The sequence below is a fragment of the Schistocerca americana genome, chromosome X, assembly GCF_021461395.2.
Source record: "Schistocerca americana isolate TAMUIC-IGC-003095 chromosome X, iqSchAmer2.1, whole genome shotgun sequence".
Taxonomy (NCBI): domain Eukaryota; kingdom Metazoa; phylum Arthropoda; class Insecta; order Orthoptera; family Acrididae; genus Schistocerca; species Schistocerca americana.
In genome coordinates, this window is record NC_060130.1 from 485,533,341 (window position 1) to 485,553,083 (window position 19,743).

A 19,743-nucleotide genomic window follows, 5' to 3' on the forward strand; every position below is an offset into this window, starting at 1 on the left:
ACTTTGAAAGGCTGGCGGGATATGCCAACTCCACCCTGTACCTAGGTGGAGATGGATATGAACGTGCAAATATGCGTTGCCTGTGCCACAGATCCTGCTGAGGAAACCAAACAGTTTACAATGTTGGCTGCATTGGGCTGTGCATTAATATCCTTAGGCGGTGACAACAAGTGGAAACAAATTTTTGTTTATGTTTTGAAATGCAGACGAAGTCATGAAACGAAGTTACGTGACAGTGCACATTTTAATATATGGGTTCTATATTGAGAAACCGATAACCTTCGGATGTGTGACAAACAGCATCGTGTGTTGGGTCAGAAGAATACAGTGATTGTAAGACAGTAGAGAAAAGTGCGCATGGACCTGTTCAACATTGTATGCAATTCGTCCCTGTCTTAAGGTAATTTCTGCGTATTTTCTTTTCTTTAGGAAGACAGTCTATAAATATTACCAGCGATGCTGAGTTGAAGCACAGAAGAAAGATGTGGGTGATAAATACTGTTTGTGGCATTGCAAGCTGAAAGCTTTGTGCTTCACGTTAATCTTAGTGTCGGTATTTAGGTTGGTGTCTCTCTTATCTTGTGTGTGATGAAGACGATCCTGTCGACTGCGTTTATCTTTGCCCCACTCGTCTGTGGTCAACATTAATTATGGAAAGTATACAAGTGTTTTTTTTTCTGTTAACGTTTGCATTAACATTGCCCAACATGCTGAAAGATTGTGCATGTGGGTGCATCCTATGAAGCATTATGGTCAGTTTGATGTTGTGTAAGCTATTAACGATAGTAAAGTGAACCAGAATTCATTAGTATAGTTACTTCCTCTTTTGAAAATTGTTTTCTCCTGAAGGTAATTCAAATCAAACAGAAGGCTAAAAGTAAGCCATGGATTACCCAAGGAACAAAGATATCATGGGGTACAGCTCTGATGTTAGCACTGTAATGCATTACAAAGAATACTGCAAAATACTGAAGTGAGTAATCCAGAAATCTCAGCAGCTTTATTATGAGGAAAAGATAGCTACATGTGGCAACAAAATTAAAACTGTATGGAATGTAGTGAAGACAGAGACAGGTATTGCCTAAAAGGAAGAGGAAAAGATAGCTCTAAAAATAAATGAGACATTGATAAGAAATGCATGTAGTGTTGCAAGCCTCTTAAACAAGTACTTTGTTTCTGTGACTGACAGTTTGACATTATCAGGTTCAGTAAATAATGCAGTGGAGTATCTGAGACCAGTCTTAAAAAAAAAAAATTCTGTACAATGGATGTGATACTCACATCTCCCAAAGAAGTAGCATCCATAATAAAATCCTTAAAATCTAAGTATTCTGGTGGTTATGCTAGCATATTAATGAAATTAATCAAAGAATGCTCATACGAGTTGAGTTCTATCTTAAGTTATTTGTGTAATCAATCACTTATCAGCGGAACATTTCCAGGCTGGCTAAAATATCCTGAAGTTAAACCTCTTTACAAGAAGATGAATAAAAAGATACCGTCAAACTATCGGCCAGTTTGGCTTTTGCTGCCTTTTTCAATTAAATATTTGAAAAGGTTGTGTTCAAGCATATCCTTAAGCATCCAACTGCAAGTAATATATTGCCCAATTCACATTTTGGTTTCCTTAAGGGGGGGGGGGGGGGTAGGACGTCAAACAGGTCGACTTGGATCTGGAGAGGCACCACAGAACATTTTAATTTTCACTGTCTATACTTTTACAAATAAATTCATAAAACTTTGTCAGCATGACCAGGAAGGATTCAGGAGTCACACTGATAGCAGTCGAAGTTCAAAACATAACAAAATAGTTTATGTTTACATGTGAAATTTCATCATTTTTTTTCGCTTACTATTGGCTGCATTTGATGCTATAGATACACTTTTCTTCATAAGCAAGGGAGATTCTTCGATGAATTTTGCACAGCATATTAATCATACTTGTGGCTGTATGAAACTCTAGAATTTTCCAAATCTGTTAAAAACTTTGGCACAAATTGAGATAATTAACTATAAAGTTTGGGTTTTTTGTGTAAACGTGAAGTTAAAAATGTAACAGTTCATTCATCTTTTCAGTAATTAAATAAATTCTAGAGTTTTATACACCTGTAAGTTTTGTTTTTTGTTATGTTTTTGAACTTCCACTGCTATGAGTGTGAATCCTGAATCCTTCCTGGTCATGCTAACAAAGTTTTATGAATTTATTTCTAGAAGTGTAGACAGTGGAAATTAAAATGTCCTGTGGTGCCTCTCCTGCTCCAAGTCACCCCTTTGACATCCTACCTCCCTTAAGGGTTCAGGTATAGTGAAGGATATTTGCACATACAGTGAGAATATCCTTAAGTCATTAGATAACAAATTAGAGGCTACTGGCATTTTCTGTAACCTGTCAAAAGTGTTTGACTGTGTGAATCACAGCATTCTCTTAAGCAAATTAGAATATTATGGTTTTACTTGCAGTCTTGTGAAGTGGTTTGAGTCTTACCTAACTAACAGAGAACAAAGGGTGTCGCTGTGAAATACCTGTGGATTAGGCAGTCACTCTTCATCTGATCGGAAATTAATTACATGTGGTGTCCTGTCTTGGGTCGGTTGCTTTTTCTTGTGTACATTAATGAGCTCTCCTCTGTTACATTGCCAGAAAAAAAGTTGTTTGTGTGTGCATATGATATAAACATTACAGTAAGTAGCAAGCCAAGTCCAGATTTCACATTTAGAAATTGTTGCTAATGAAATTTTCACTGACATTAATAAATGGTTGAAAGCTAATTCACTGTCATTAACCTTTGCAAAGACCCTCTATATGCAGCTCAAGAGATTTCCTTTTGGCATGTGCATAACATATGAAGATAGGCAGATCGAAGAGGTTGACAGTGTTAAATTTCTGAGACTACAACTCGATCATAAATTCAGTTGGGGAGGACATATCACAGAATTGCTGAAGTGCCTAAACAAGTATGTATTTGCAGTGAGACTGATGTCAGATGTACGAGATAAGATATAAAAACCTTGCGTACTTTCATTCTTTTATGTTGGTTGGTTAATTTCGTGGATGAAACCAAATAGCGAGGTCATCGATCTTGTTGGATTAGGGAAGGATTGGGAATGAAATTGGCCATGCCGTTTCAAAGGAACCATCCCAATATTTGCCTGAAGTGATTTACGGAAATAACTTAAAACCTAAATCAGGATGGCCAGACGCGAGTTTGAACCATCGTTGTTCTGAATGCAAGTCCAGTGTGCTAACCGCTGCCCCACCTTGCTCGGTTTCTATTATGTTGTACAGGAACACATTCTGGGGTAATTCATCAAACTGACCAAAAGTTTTTAGCGTGCAAAAGTGTGTACTAAGACTCATTTGTGGTGTGATTATATACCAGAGCTCCTACAAACTACCACAGTGTTAATCATATTAATCAGATGTTGCCTCCCTGCTAACCTGTCTGGCATGGCCTCTTCTCCCCCCATACTAATCTTCTATCATTCATTCGTTAGGGCCTATATATGGATGCTAGTTAGTGTAAGGGATGATCCACCTGGCAAGCCAAGAACACTAACACACCCACTTCTAGGACATGGGATGTGAGCCAGCTCCAGATTGAATCGGCCTCACACATTAGCAGTGAGAGCTGGTGATGTGGCCAGCCTGGATGTGATTTTTAGGCTGTTTTCCATGTGCAACTGGGTAAACACTGGACTGGTACCCACTTCCCATCTCAAATACACACTATGCAAACACTTAGAACATGTTATTACCTTTGTACCTGAGATTTACACTAGATTCGGACAGATGGGGTACGTGAATTCATTCTGGAAGGAGATGGGGAGAGTGGTGGTGTCAGGAAGGACATCTGACCACCAAAGGCCACTAACCCTGTCAAATCCAATATAACAATGTAGACCCTGTAGAAAAATGGGAAAAGGTAGAAGAGAGAAAGAAAAGTTGGTCTTTGGAATGTATTTGATTTCCTTCATACCACCAATGTCTGGGAAGCATTAGCTACCAGAATGTCCAAGCTACCCCAAGAAAATGTTGCACTTCCAAATTGTATTTCAGCTCTTATTCTCATTTCCCCTCTCCCCAGTGCTATGATCTTTAATGTTTCATTATCATGTTCTAACATGTACTATGGTTCCCTTTAACCCTTGTTGAAGTTCAATTTCTGTTGCCCGGATTCCCATCACAGTATATCTTTAATTATTTATTTATTTGGTCCCAAGAGTCTTATTTTGTTGATTAGATTAGATGCAGTTTTGAGACCCAAAAATAGGATGATCCTCATGGGTGTGGAACATGACAGAAAGTATAACATGTAAAACATAAAACATTTGAATATACATTTGTACAATGTACAAAATATGTAGAACAAGTCATGTACACAGAAATAAAGAACTGTGATGTAGAAATATAGTAGGATACTATAATAAGGTATGGTAATAAAATTACATAGCACAGCTCAACAAAAATTATGTAAGTTATGGATCAAACTTATACACTACAACTTAGTAACACAGTAATATAAAAAGTAATATGAATTATAGTACTATAACAATAAGTATAATAAATTTTGACACACCTTGGAAACTGTAAGTAACCATAGTTTTCATCCTTATTTTCATGATTTATTGGCTGGTTGATTTAGTGGTGCACAACTTTTTTCTCAAAGCTAGTCCACATACACATTCTAAAAATCAAAAAATTACAATAATAATGTACACATTTAGGTCTGCAACCAACTAGATACTCAGCTACATTATAATAACATCTATCAGGAGGAACAAATGCTGGTTGAACTTACTTTAGGCAAAAATACCTAAACCACACCTAGTTTTAGTGTAACCTTCTTACTGGTCTCTAATTCTTTGAAACACCTATGCACAGTGTAACATATCAGTGAAACAATGCTCAGTGTACTGTGCTTGCATGATGTGGATATGTATAGTTAGAAATTCCACAACAGTACAAGTCCATAACACTTTTCATTAATTTTATTGTGGTGTTTAGTGTCATCAAACACTCCTGTCATGCTTCACTGAGAAGTTAAGCAAGCTGTTACAGTATACATGCATTCTGACCCCAGAGATGTGATATTGCTAAGGTCTAGGTGCTTGCTGACTGCTGTACAGAAACAGTTCCAGCTCATACATACTCATCTGAAATTCACAATGTGCATATATAGTTATTTACTTCTTACTTTAAATACTGAACTCATTTAAGAGTTTACTAGTTGGCAGTTGATACCTTTCACAGGTTTCCAGATTACAAGTAGTTTATTTTTAGCAAAGAAATTATTTTTATTAACCAGGTAGGTTTTGTAAACAAACTTTGTATTGTTGCTGCACTGCATCAACAATTTTCTGTATTAGGCAGCTTTAATTTCTAAGTTTCAAAATGTTTTTTCTCATTCTTGTGCTCTCATGCTATTTGAGATGCGATCTAATCCAGTGCCCAGTGCAGCAACATGTATTCAGCTGACTTGCATCCCAGCGATGTGAATCACAGCCTTAACTCAGTAACTGCAACTACGGGTACGAAATATCTGTAGACAGCTGGAAGGAGGAGCCACTAGCTCCGAAAGCTCGCATGTTTCCACATCTTTTATGTGTTTTCTAGTGCTGCTGCTGCTTGATGAGTAGATTTGTAATAATTTATTTTCTTTATTTTTCAGATTTCAAAATGTTTTCAGTTAATCTTGTGGTAGCAGACTATTACATGCATCAACCCATTCCTGGGCTGGATTTAGAGTATTCAGAATTCAGGGGCTATGCAATAAAAGAAGTACCAATTTTAAGAATATTTGGATCAACAAAAAAGGGTAAATTTGCTATACCATGAATAATAATTATTATGTCATAGAGTCACCTCTAACTTTTTGTGATATTGCTATAAACAGCAATACAGAAAAAATAACAAGTTGTGCATAAAGTGTAGATTATAGTTGGTGAATAACTTTCTAACATTTTTCTGTGACTTGATGGTATTTTTATTTGTCCTTTTTATTAATTATTATACTATATGGGCATAAAAATTTTAGTGTTTAGTTTTCGTATCCAAAGATAAACATTTTTGTTTTAGCTGTAATTCAGTGTAAAAGACAGAAACAAATATTTACACCATTTGATACAGGAATGTCTACCTACCAGTAAAGTACAGTTTCATGTATTTAATCTTCATCTTTCAGATCTTATGAAGCAGTTCCTTCATTACATGAAAGACGTATTTAAGAAACAGGAAAAGTAAACAATAGGACTAATGAAATGACAGAAAAAAAATTCTCCTAGCTCTGGAGGAAGGAAGATAAAACTGCAAGGAATGAGTTAGAAATGATAGTAGACTAACTACAGAGATTCATATTTGAAAACATTAATACAATCAACAGATCACATTTGAGTGTGTAGCTTTAGCAAACTGACATGGTGCAGAAGTAAACGCACACTAAAAAGGTTGGGAAAGAATAGCATAGACAGAAGTGCCACTGTCAAATAAACTTTAAAACCACAGGCAATCTTTAAACAGATAATGAAATAAAGAACATCCTCTGGATATAACACATTGGTGTTGAAACATATTTGAGGGCTTCAAACTGAAGTAGACCTCCCATTTTCTTCATAATGGGTGTTGCAACCATGAGAAGGCGACTCAGTAAAGACCAACCACAGAGTTCCAACTTGAAAGGTCATAACTGATAGGTAATTTTTAATTTCCTAATATTTTACAACAAAGATTTTTTATTTACCTGTTGAAGAAGGTAATAAAATTAGGCACATTCATCTTCATTGTCACTTCCCTGATTGTCTAGCTCTGACTCGTATTTCTGTTACTTTTCAGTTTTTTTTACAAATAGGTTTTTAACCTCTTTGGTTCTTCCATCATTTAAAATTATCCCTTAAACTTTTCTGTACATCTGTGTCATTGATTGCACTATGCAAATCAGCACACTGGCAGCTATCCAATTTGTGGGAAAACCTGTATTCCAGAACACTCAGTTTCAGTGAGGTGGTAACATTGATCATTCATATGCTGTGATGCCGTGACTGGTGTTTGATAATGCACTGCAGGCATTAGAGCCCTGATATTCTAGACAGTACATTGTTTATTTTGTTCATACTGTTGGCTGGACTGGAGCCTTTTAGAAGATACCTCTCCCCTTCAACAAGATCAAGGTTGTTGAAGTGCAGTTAGTTGGAACACACTGTGTGCGTTCAGTTATACTGAAAGTAACAGTGTTCTAAGTTCGTATATAAGGCATGTTAGAATATATCAGTGGCAATGAACAAGAATGGTACATGTAACCATAGGTCTAATATGTCACTAGTGGCTCATGAACCCATTCAGCATCGTAGATAATCTGTGCAATCACATGTTACATAATGAGCCTGATGGCAGTGTGTAGATGTCTGTTTATCATCAAGAATGAGTTTGCACGGTGCAGACACTACCAAAATCCTTTATCGTGGAGCAACAATTACTGGAAAAAGTATCATTGATGATTTATCCTTCTCATTTTTGAAGCAGCGCACTCAATTTCCACATGACAAACACCCAATAAAACCTTGTTGAAATTACTCCATATCACCTGCATCTCTAAACTTCTTGGTTAATTTTTTCGCACAATTGTGCAGTTTCTGTCATAAGCCATTTTCAAATGCTTATGCCTATAAGCAATTATTGACTGCAGGATCATAAAAAATCTGTGATAGGAAATATTATCATACAGATCTCTCACATGCTGTTTTTGCCGTGAGACTTGTACTTCTGAGAGCAAATATAATATAGATAAAACGTGGTCTCTGTCTACAATTTGTCATGCGAACCTCACCTGATTACCTTGTGTCCTTTTAACGTATCCTTTCTTTTAGCAAAGTTGTACCAAAAAGGTGGTTCCTACCTAATTTTATACAGTACCTCATCATTAGTTAGCCAATGTACCCATCGAATGTTCGGCATTATTCTGTAACAGCACATTTTAAAAGCTTCTAGTCTCCTTTTGTATGTACTGTTTGTCTTCCATCTAATGGTACATTCCAGAAAAACATGTACAGAAAAGACATCCTAACACTTAAATATGCATTCATTATAAACATACTTCTCTTTCTCAGAAAGACGTTGCTAGCTATCATTAGCCTGCATTTTATATTTTCCATATTTCTTCTAGCTTCATTTATTTTGTCCCCCAGATTGCAAAACTTGTGTGCAGCTTTTAAAGTCTCATATCCGAAATTAATTCCTCTGACATCACGACTTAATTCATCTACACTACATTACCTTTGTTTTATTTTTATTGGTGTTCATCTTAAAAACTTCTTTTCAAGATCCTATCTATTTGATTTAACCAATCTTCCAAGTCTCTTTCCCTCACTGACAGAATTACTGTGTTATTGGCAAACCCTAAACCTTAATTTCTCCTTAGTTACCTTTACTACCTGCTCAATGTACACATTGGAATACCACTGGAGATAGGCTTCAACCCTGTATTACTCCCTTCTCAACTACTGCCACTCTTTCATATTCATAGACTCTTATAGAAGTTTGGTTTTTGTACAAGTTGTGAATAACCTTTCATTCCATCTATGTTATCCCTGCTATCTTCAAAACTTCAAAGACTGTGTTCCAATCCACACTGTTAAAGGCTTTCTCAAAATCTGCAGGCATGGGTTTGTCTTTCTTCAACCTATTTTCTAAGATAAATCTCATGGACAAACTACCTCATGTGTTCCTACATTTCTTCTGAACCAAAGCTGACCTTCCCCTAGGCTAGTATGTACCAGCTATTCCATTCTCCTGTAGATGATTCACCATAGTATTGTGCAACTGGTGCTTATAAAATTTATGGTTTGTTAATACTCACATCTGTCAGCACCTGCCTTCTTTGGTATTACAATTACTACTTTATTTTTTTAAGTCAGAGGATGTTTTGCCTGTCTCATATGTAATGCATAGCAGATGGAAGAGTTTCCTCGTGGTGGGTTCTCCCAAAAATCTTACTAATTCTGATGAAGTGCCGCCTCCTACATTCACCTTATTTAGTCTTACGTCTTTCAGTGCCCAGTCACATTTGCTCCCAGTATCACAACATCTATTTCATCTTCACCCACTTCCCCTTCTCTTCCTGCAACATTGCCTTTGGTTCCTTTCATTCAGGTAGATTTCTGTATATTTCTTCCATCTTCTTTGCTTAGTACTGGCTTGCCATCTCTGCTCTTTATGTTAATGCAGCTGCTTCTCTCATCACCTGTTTTTTTCCCCCTACAGGTGGCATATATCTCCTCTATAAAAGTGTGTGTCATATAATAATCATATTTAAATAGGTAATGCCCCAAGTAGACTTTCATTTAAATATGGGGAATATGTGTGATAATAGTTTTAATGACCTATAGTTTTCTACCAGTTTTGTCAAAGACATTTGGGAAGGCAGTGTAAAAACAGTTTTATTTGTTTTGGTAATTGTAGTTAGTGTATAAATTCTGCTTCTTTAAAACCATGGATCATTGGTTGGTGAAGAAATTGTTATTTTCTGTCAGAAATTGATTAAGTAGCTGGGTATAATGTTCCAGAGCAGTATGAAATGGAACAAGTACATCAGGTTGGTAGTAGGGAAGGCCAATGGTTGACTTAACTTTTTCACTTTATTGGGAGGATTTTAGGAAAGTGTAGTTCATCTATAAAAGAAATCTTCTCAGTTTACAAGCTGCATCAATTCAAATAAAACACTTGAGCTTTCGAGAGCTGTCTTCGCCATTGTTGCCAGGAGTTAAAATTACCGACTGCTGAGACTGGAACAGTGTTCTGCTTATATAAATTTAATGGCAGCATGTGGAGCCTTCCAGAAAGGGCCGGAGAGATGAGTGCGCAGAAGACAAGTTGAGGAGTTCCTAGCAGCTCCATCCTGCTGTGGAACCGAGTGCCATCGCATGGCGTGAGAGGCTAGTGCCAAGTTTGAAACTGCTGGTCCTGAGTCCCGAGTGTCAAGCCTATGCTTTTGCTCAATGCTCAGTGCCTGCCCCCATGCCCTACCAAGTGTGTACCCCTGGTCCCTGTTAAAATTGTTGCTATTTATTCTAATTTTTGCTGCTTCTTTGATAATAGGATTCCAGTATGATGACATTTGAGCCAAAACTCTAGCCTTTTCTGGGCAAATGTTAAGCTATGGCTGACTTCTCAAGTTCCCTTTGTTTGATGTGTCATAAATGCTCTGCTCAGTGTTCAGCAACAGTGCAAATAGTTTGACGTATCTAAATGCTATCACAGTCACAGGGGACAACATACGTGCCAGGAACTTGAAGATCTACATTACCTTTAATGGGGCGTAGCTTATCTCTTATTTTGGAGGCGGGCTGGAACACTGGTCTCAGTCCATGTCTCTTCAGCACATGTCCCATGTCGGTAGTAGTTGCTCCACTGTATGGAAGAAATGAAACTTGTTTGGCTTCTTCCACTGATTAATGAGGCATCTTTTGTCAGTGGCACTTGAAAGTTTGTGCAATTTCTCCCTTGCTGCAACCACTTTCTGTGAACATGCAGTTCAAATGCTGAAATTCAGACTCTAGGTGGTTGTCATCAGAAATAATCGTTGCCCCATGTACTAACATTTTCAGGACAGCTTTCTTGTGTACAGGGTTGTGAAAATTGTTTGTATTCAAGTACCGAAAGCTCAAACGTTTTATTCAAAGTGACATGGCTTGTAAACTGAAAAGATTTTATCGAAGCATGCCACTGTGAAAGACTCGGAGGACACATCTGTAAAGGAGATGGCATATAGAACACTAGTGCGACCTACACTAGAGTACTGCTTGAGTGAATGAGATTCCCACCAGGTCAGAACATAGGAAGACAACAAAGCAGTTGAGAGGCATGCTGCTAGATTTTTTTTTGCCACTGGAATTGATCAGTGCACAAGTATTACAAAGATGATTCATGATGGAGGGAAGATGATGATCTTTTCGTTAGGCACTGTTGAGGAAATTTAGAGAACTAACATTTGAAGCCAACTGCAGAATGATTCTACTGTCACCAATACACATTTCACGTAAGGACCATGACGATAAGATAAGAGACATTAGGGCTTGTATGGAGGCTTATAGTTGGCTGTTTTTCCCCTCACTATACTTGTGAGTGCAACAGGAAAGGAAATTACTAGTAGTGGTACGTGGTACCTTCCAACGTGCACCATACGTTGGCTTGCAGAATATGCATGTACATGTAGAAATACAATGAGATGATAAAAAACTAGAAATCTAGGATACCTGCAGCAGGCTAATAAAAAATTTTAATTCCATAGGTAATTACATATTGTCAGAAAATAAATAAATGGTATTATAGAAGAAGGGAAAAAGGCATACTGCCTTCAGTAGTACCTTTCTTATAAACCCCTTGGTGTTCAAATTAACTTTCAAATTTATGAATGCCTGATTTTATTCTGTACCCCTATTTTAGAATTTATAACATAATATATTGTCATGTGTGTCATAAATGTTTCTTTGTCTTTCACTTGGAAATTATTTTTTATACAGGACTCAAGACCTGTTTGCATGTGCATGGTGTATTTCCATACATTTATATACCATATGATGGAACAGAGACATGTGGGAAGGAGATGTATAAGATAGCTACAAGTTTAGACAAATTAATCAATGCTTCTCTTGGCCATGCAAATTCTGTCTCTCAACATGTGTATAATATACATCTAGTGTCAGGCATGTAAGTAAATTGACTCGTGCATATCTTTTATTGTTAAGTCACTGGCAGAGGTACTTGTTATTCTGTGCCAGTAATTGAGGTAATCAGTTTAAGCAAAATTAGCATCAATTTTTGGCAAAAGTAGCTTTTTTGTAAATGATTATGCATACAAATTGAAGAGGTTGCTACACTATGGAGTTTGCCTGTTTTCTTTTTATGACTCTAGTTAAGCTTTCGGCAAATGTTTCTTCCCATTGAGAAGCAGCATTCTCTCACCAGTAAACAGAGTTCTTCTCTGATTTAAGGTATTTTTTGCTATTATTTTTCTCTTCACATCCAACTTGATAACTATAAAATCATTGGTTTTGAATCAGTAGCACATAAGCATATTGCAGAGCTCTTTCATGGGTGTTCGTAGCCATAAAACCCATACTCGACAACTCTGCATATAAAACTGACAAGATACTTAGAGCAAAAGAACTGAAAATAGCTCGGGTCGTGCTTTACAGGAACAATCCCTATGTGGTTTAAATATGTTGACAGATTTTGTTCCACAGTCACTATAGTGCAGACACTATAACATGTTAGTTGGCTGCGAGCAGAAACAATCGAGAGCTTTGAACTCCCGAGGGGAAAGGAGCAATGCTGGGCAACAGGGCAGTCACCTTCACCTGTTGGTTCTGCAAAAGTGTAACTGCCAAATGGTCATAGAAATTGCTGATCCCATCTGCTATTATGTGAGTCACACCCAACCCCTTTATGGACCAGCATTAGTCATTTCAAAATAATGCAAGAAAACAATAAGCAACACACAACTCAGAGCAAAGCAGAGAGAGGTCTTGGAGCAATTGGTAACAGATCTGGCACAATTGCTTCCTGATGTTGGCAGCACTGTAAACAAGATAGTTGAGGCCCAACCTTTGGTGGTGTGTTATGCAACCATATTTCAAAACACTGTCCAGCTAAATTTGGCATATTAAAATGTGCACATAATACCATGGATAAACACACGTTTCTGTGTTTGAAGATGTTTAGCATTTTGACTAAACATTTACTTTCTGCTAAGATATTTTGTGGCTAATGTTGTTTTTCAGTAACTGGTCTTAAATCGCATTTTATGAATTATCAACTTGTATCCCTCTACACTTATCATAACCAATGTTAAAACTGGTCCTGCTGTTATTTATCACCATAGCAGCTACACTGTGATTAGTAACACATATTGTTAGTCAAACTTTATACATATAGATGAAATTATAAGCTGAGATTTGTATTGGACTTGGGACCATTAATGTATTATAAGTATTCTTGTGCCAAATGCTCAAGTGCCATAGGGAATGACTGAACAAGAGGTTCCTTGAGTTTCTCATGTGATGCAATTGCTAGCACAACGGTAATGGCTGCAGCGTGCACTCGCGTCAGACTCTCATTGATTATCATGTGCCATTGCCAACATCGCAGCAGTGTGCACAACTCAAGTGCCACAGGCAGTAGGAATCTCTCATTCAGTTTAGCATGATGGGAAGTTTTTCACATCAAAATAAAGATGTGATAGAGAGAAAATAAATAAAAGTACAGTAGCAGAACCAGTAGCAAATTTTCAATTTAACTTCTTAAAACATCATACTGCCTAGTGTGTTTCTTCTTTATGTTGCTATTGGTGTTGTAAAAGAGAATGCAGCTACAAAAATTATAACACAAGCTATAAAACATAGTCATTGCAACTCTGGCACCATGGGATCCACAATCCTTGATGTTGAATTTGTAACAAAGTTAGCCAACATGTGTGATCTTTTAATGTGCATCTTCAGCTTCATCAAACGTGATCAGTACACCACTTTTTCCCACACAAACAGCATTTCATATACTCTTTGTGAAGAACTGCAAACTAATTCCACGACTCCCTCATCCAGGATTGCTGCACGTCTGCCCAACAAAAAGTAAACAGTTGGACAACTGGAAAAGAAATAGATGAAATATTTGAAATTCTGTTTCATTCTGTAAATTTTAAAATATATTATGACATGTGAAATAACGTGTGACTTCCATGGCAATACTTAAGTCATAAAATACGTGGCATGCAGTTTTGATTGTTGCTGAAATAACAGCCAGATTATTTTTCATCTTCACCTACACATTCATCTTTTCTTGTTTTGCCACAGGTTGCCATTGTTAAGTGGATTGAGGCAATGTAGAAGCAAGGTAGATGGTGCCTGGATGCCCTTCCTGACTCCACCACTCCCCCCAGTACAGAATGTATGTACCCCATCTCTTTGCTCCTAGAGTAAATCCCATCATCAAGTGTGAGAACATTTTCTAAATATTTGTGTAACATGTACCTGAGATTGAGAGGTGGAACTTGAGTACTGGCCTGGTATTTATGTCGTTGGATGTGGGGAAACTTCCTAAAAACCACATGCAAGCTGGCCAATACATCAGTCTCTATTGTCAATCCACGGGGCAGATAAATCCTGAGCCGGCGCACCTTCCCGTGCCCCAGAAGTGGGTGCTTTAATTGTTGTAACTTGGACTCACAGCAAAACCAAACAAGTTGGTACAATTTCATTAGACGGTGCCATGCAGGCCAATTACCCTAACATACACTGTAAACAATAAGAATAGGAAAATGTATGCAAGCAGTAATAACATGATAACTGAGCGCGAGTGTGGCGTGGCAGGGTTTAAATAAGGCACTTGCCCATGGTGGGCTCTGTCACGGTATTCCTCTTTTATGACACATTCTCACGGATGACAGCACACTGCTAATGCGCACGGCTTTTAAGTTTGTGTGCATTACTTCATTCCTCTTCCCTTGGGGAATAGCTCGGATTTGCGAGATGTCCACAGCACCTTCCTCCATGAGACTCTGACTGAAATGACATGCTGATACTGGGGCATATGGTCAGAATTAGTTGGGCATGGGCAGCGTCACAGTCCGCCATACGGTAGGATGGGTGATGTCGGCACGAGCTCCATGTCCACATCAGGTCCAGGGCCTAGTGGTGGTGGTCCCCTCACAGTTGCCAACTGAGACGGAGGACATGGCGCTGGTGTTGACGACGGCTGCATTGGTACTGGTAGCGGTATTGGAAAAGCTGTGCCAGGTTTGCCCACCCGTGATGAGGCGGCCCATCTTAGTCGTGGCAGGGATCCAGTCAAATCAGGTGATCCATCGAGCATACTGTTGTGGCGATGTCGGTGTCCCAGCTGGGGTTGTTTGGTTGACCATGTGCAGGCACAACTGGTCATAATAGCATGCACAGAGGCCCTCCTCTCTACAGACGTCATAGAGACGGTGGCCGCAACATTGTGAGATGACGACGGGAATCCATTTTGGGTGACAAGCAAACCTGCATACCCAAACAGCTACCCTGGGCCAGAAATGAGACAACAGCTGCACTTGTTGATGTCACTCACTGGGCCGCAGGAAATGCAAGAGCGTCTGGGGTTGTTGCCTGTGGAGCAGTTCAGTGAGGCTGTTGTCGCCGAACTGTGCAAACTGACAGGAAGACAGAAATTGATCCAAGGCAACATCAGACAGGGGCTGAATCATGTACCTTTTCATTTGTGTTTTGAATGTTCTAACTAACCTTTCGCCCTCGCCATTGGAATGTGGCTCGAAGGGCGGGGCAAAAATGTGGTGAATTCTGCGGGCGTTGCAGAACTAGGCAAATTCCTGTGACACAAACTGAGGGCCATAATCAGAGACCAACATCGCTGGAAGTCTGTCAATGGAAAAAGGTTTGCCAATGCTGCCACAGAGGCAGAGGCTGAAGTTGATGGGCAACGAACAACATATGAGAACTGAGAGACTGCGTCAGTTACTACGAGCCAGTATGCATTAAGGAAAGGGCCAGGGAAATTAATGTGGAGACAGTCCCAGGCCTGCAAAGGTTGCAGCCATGGAGACAAAGTTGCCCACAAGGCAGCTTGCTGCGATGCACATTGAGAACGTGCTGTAACCAAATGAGTGTCGCCATCCAAACCAGGCCAAAAAACATGATGGCCAGCTAATTCTTTGGTGCATGACACTCTCCAGTAATCCAGATACCATTTTAAATGACTGTCCTGGCCAACATACTACCTGTAATCCAGTACAGGATATTACTGCAGTAATATCCTGCATCAACCAGTAGCAGAGGAAAGGGGCGCGACGATCAATGAACTGTTTCCTGGTGATCACGTGTGTGCAAATAGTCCCGGAAATATCCTTCTGCCTGGGGCTAGATAAGCCGGCGCCCAGCCGTTCAGAGGCAGTTCTTGGCGTGTCGAGTGTGGAGAAGATCAGCTGGTCCAGCGGTGTGGCACCCCGACCACAATCCGCAACGATTGTGGTGCGTCGCTTCCAACGTGTTAGGCTATCTACCAGCTGCTAACAGCCAACTTCAACTTGGAACAGTTGTACTTGTATGGAGTTGAAGGGAACTCTGATTGTGGGAATTAGTTGTTATTTGCTTTATCCACAGAAGGTATCCTTATTGTTTTTTGGTTTGGAAGAGTGTGTTACTGTTGGTGGTTTATTGTAGTTTCCTTGTTGGCAAAATGAATTAGTTCTTGCTCTGTAGCTTTAGCGAAAACAATATACTTTAACACTGAAATGCATTTCTGTGCTTGCTCTCACTGATGCTACTCAATGGGAAATTTTGGATCTCCTGTCTTTGGTTGCTCCTACTCAATGTCATCTACTAGACAGAGCAATACCAAAATTGAATCTGCATTAATGGATGCTTGTCATGGCAAATATGGTGTTAGGTCAACAGAATTTATTTGTGGAGTGCCCCACCTTCAAAGAATAATGGGATCATATTGCTGGCATGATTGACCACTTCACTAGTGCACCCAGCAAAAGACTTCAGCTCATAATAAGAGACAACTCGCCCCATAGTAAACTGAGGAATTTTGCTTGGTGTCAAGAGACAGTCAAATAGTTCGGTGAAGATCTTGAAATACAATTTTTTTCACGTAATATTGCAGCATTTTGGTGTGGTAAAGAAAAACCAATTTAGTCTGGGGTAGTAGCTGAACATGCATTAGCTGACACATTATCAAGTGGTGTTCTCACACCAGCTCTTTGCTTTAGTGTAGGAAGTGGCAGGCTATTTTCATTATGTTATGTTTCATACATGGCAGTTTCACTTAGCAAGGCAGGTAATGATGGTGGAAGACTGCCCTCTTTCCCCCATGTTACACAAACAATAGCAAGAAGCTTGTCAAAAAATTGAAATTGCTGCACAATAACTATGAATAAAAGCATAAAATCACATGTAGGAAAATATTATTCAAAACTGACTTGGTTACCAAACGAACCATGTACAAAGCCTATTGTAGCAAGAGCCTGTTACTGTATTTTATTGTATTGTACGTTAACTGGGGGCCTAGAAACGACGGAGAGGCTCCGTCCCCACCGCAGCTGCAGTGGTCTACAACCCCACGATGACTGCCGCAGTCCACTTCACCCCTCCGCTGCCCCACACCGAACCCAGGGTTATTGTGCGGTTCGGCCCCCGGTAGACCCCCCAGGGAATGCCTCACACCAGACGAGTGTAACCCCCATGTTTGCGTGGTAGAGTAATGGTGGTGTACGCGTACGTGGAGAACTCATTTGCGCAGGTAGAATAAGGGGAACCAGCTCGCGTTCGCTGAGGCAGATGGAAAACCACCTAAAAACCATTCACAGACTGGCCGGTTCACCGGACCTCGACACAAATCCGCCGGGCGGATTCGTGCCTGGGACCAGGCGCACCTTCCCGCCTGGAAAGCCGTGCGTTAGACCGCACGGCCAACCGGGCGGGCGAGAGCCTATCATAGTGGCACTCCAAAAATCATAAGATATTTTAGGTATATATTTGGCTTTTATTGGTATAAAAATTAGTATCAGACTCTTGTTAATGACAGGTCCGAAATACATGCACGTAAAATTAAAGTCAAATTGTTGAATTATTCACAAACAAAAAGCAAAGGATTTATCGCCATTTAGTTGTGCTACTGCAAGGATGAGTGATGAAAATATCAGTCCTTATAATGTTAAAGAGCAGGTAAAGATGATAAAACCCATCAAGAAGTGTTACTTAATAATATTTGTGATGAAACCACAATTCAGATAAAAGTATGAGCAAGGTGCAAAGAAAGAGAAATAGTTCTTGACAGGCACATTGGAACTAGTAATGTCATACTAACACCTGACACCTGGGACTATGAACTGAAATGATCATGTCCATTCAGTTATGGGTAAAGCAAGTGGTAAATTCATTTTATTATTATGATACTTGAAAATTGCAGTTTGCCTATGAAAGACATTTATTACTAAACACTTGTTAAACCTATGCTGAAATGCGTCACAACATGAAGAATAGTGACTGCCCAGTTGCAGACTTGCACTACCAAAAACTGTGGAAAAAAGAAAGTTACTCAGACAGCCTAAAGCCTTGTGTTGCAATAAAAAACAGGAAGCTTTCAGTAAAAAAGAAAGCTGTACAGTCAGTTATGAGAGGGTTGTGGTTTTCATTCCAAAGACTGATTTGAAGTAGCTGTCCAGGCTACAGTAGTGTTGCATGCCTTCGTGAAAAATTACGGTTGCAGTTTCCCCTTGCTCTCAGCCATTCACAGTACCAGCACAGCAAGGCCATTTTGGTTGATGTTACAAGGCCAGATAAGTCAATCAACCAGACTGTTGCCACTGCAACTACTGAAACGGCAGCTTCCCCTCTTCAGGAACCATATGTTTGTGTGGTGTCTCAACACATACCCATCTATTTTGGTTGCACCTATGGTACAGGGTATTGTATCACTGAGACACACAAGCCGCCTCATCAGTGACAAGGTCTATGGTTATCAGGGGTGGGGTTTGGGGGTTAGGTGCTTAATATATTACATCTCTTCTGTGGAAGAATGAAACTGTTAGTTATATTGGGTAAGTTAAATCACAGTTGTGTTGGCTTATGTAAATGTGCAAATCTTTGCAAGTGTACTGTGACCATTTTTTAGGCTGAAAATTTCTGTAGGAATCAAAATAGATTCTACAAACAGTAGTCTTGTGGAACTCTGTTCACTCTAATCATCCACTATATCAAAAAAGCCGTATATAGCAGTGCCAGCTAATGCTGTATTGGTTGACTTCCAAAAGGCACTTGATAGAGTTCCTTACTACCACTTACAAGAGGAAATCATGAGATTTTAATTATCACCTTGATCAAATCAAGCTGCTACCATAAAACTTGGTGATCATGTAAGTCATTCTCTGCATATTCACCCTTTGATGTGACACATTTTTCCCAACAGTGGATGACTTTGTGATGAGCTTGGTTGTAGAAGACTGCAGTTTGGCTGTGCAGGAAATGCTCCACCTCAAAATCCCCTCATTGTTGTTCCAGAAATGCCTGCCACCCAACAGTTTCTTCATCTAAGGAAAGGGGAAAAATTCATTGTATGCCATGTCAGAAGAATATGGGTAGGGCGAGGGGAGATGGGCATTAGGCAAAATTTGGTAGTCTAAAGAAAATATGTGTGACTGTCCTGTGCGGAATAAGCTGGGCATTATCATGAAACAAAAACACCACCTTGGCTAGGTCCTCACCACACTTTGCCTTGACAGCGTCCCATAACATCATCAAGTGATTTCGGTAGTATTCTCTTGTGGCATTTGCTCCTTACAAGCAAAATCAGTACTGCACCAGTGGAGCCCAAAAAACACTCTCAATGAGAATTGGGTCTTTATCTTTTTTAGCAGTGGTGAATCCACATTTCCACTGCTTGCTTTGCTCGTTTGTCTCAGGGTCATGTGGATACACCCAGTACTTGTCCATGGCAATTAGGTGGCCAAAGAGGTTCTCTGGATTGCCCTGACACAGCTACAATATTTCCATCGCTGCCTCAGTTCAGTGGGCTTTTTGAATGTGTTAGAGCAGTCACAGAATTCAGTGGACTTTGTCAAGTTCAAAATGACAATCATTAAATATCTAAGAGTAACTGTTCAAAGAAATTTAAAGTGGAGTGCTTGAAAGAAAGTCAGATATTAAACTGTGTTTCATCAGGGAAATCCTAAGAAAACATAATTCACTCGAGATGAA

The 19,743-nt window shown here is 39.3% G+C and overlaps 1 protein-coding gene across 1 annotated transcript in view; it reads left to right on the forward strand.

Annotated features, from left to right (window-relative positions):
- The first annotated feature begins 202 nt into the window (after nucleotides 1-202).
- The window catches only part of LOC124556559 (DNA polymerase zeta catalytic subunit), a 223,577-nt gene continuing 204,036 nt past the window's right edge, over nucleotides 203-19,743 (forward strand). The window contains exons 1-3 of the mRNA XM_047130515.1: nucleotides 203-400; nucleotides 5,670-5,816; nucleotides 11,512-11,698. Coding sequence (XP_046986471.1) covers nucleotides 5,678-5,816; nucleotides 11,512-11,698 — 326 coding nt within the window. The 5' untranslated portion in view covers nucleotides 203-400; nucleotides 5,670-5,677. The remainder of the gene's footprint in view (nucleotides 401-5,669; nucleotides 5,817-11,511; nucleotides 11,699-19,743) is intronic.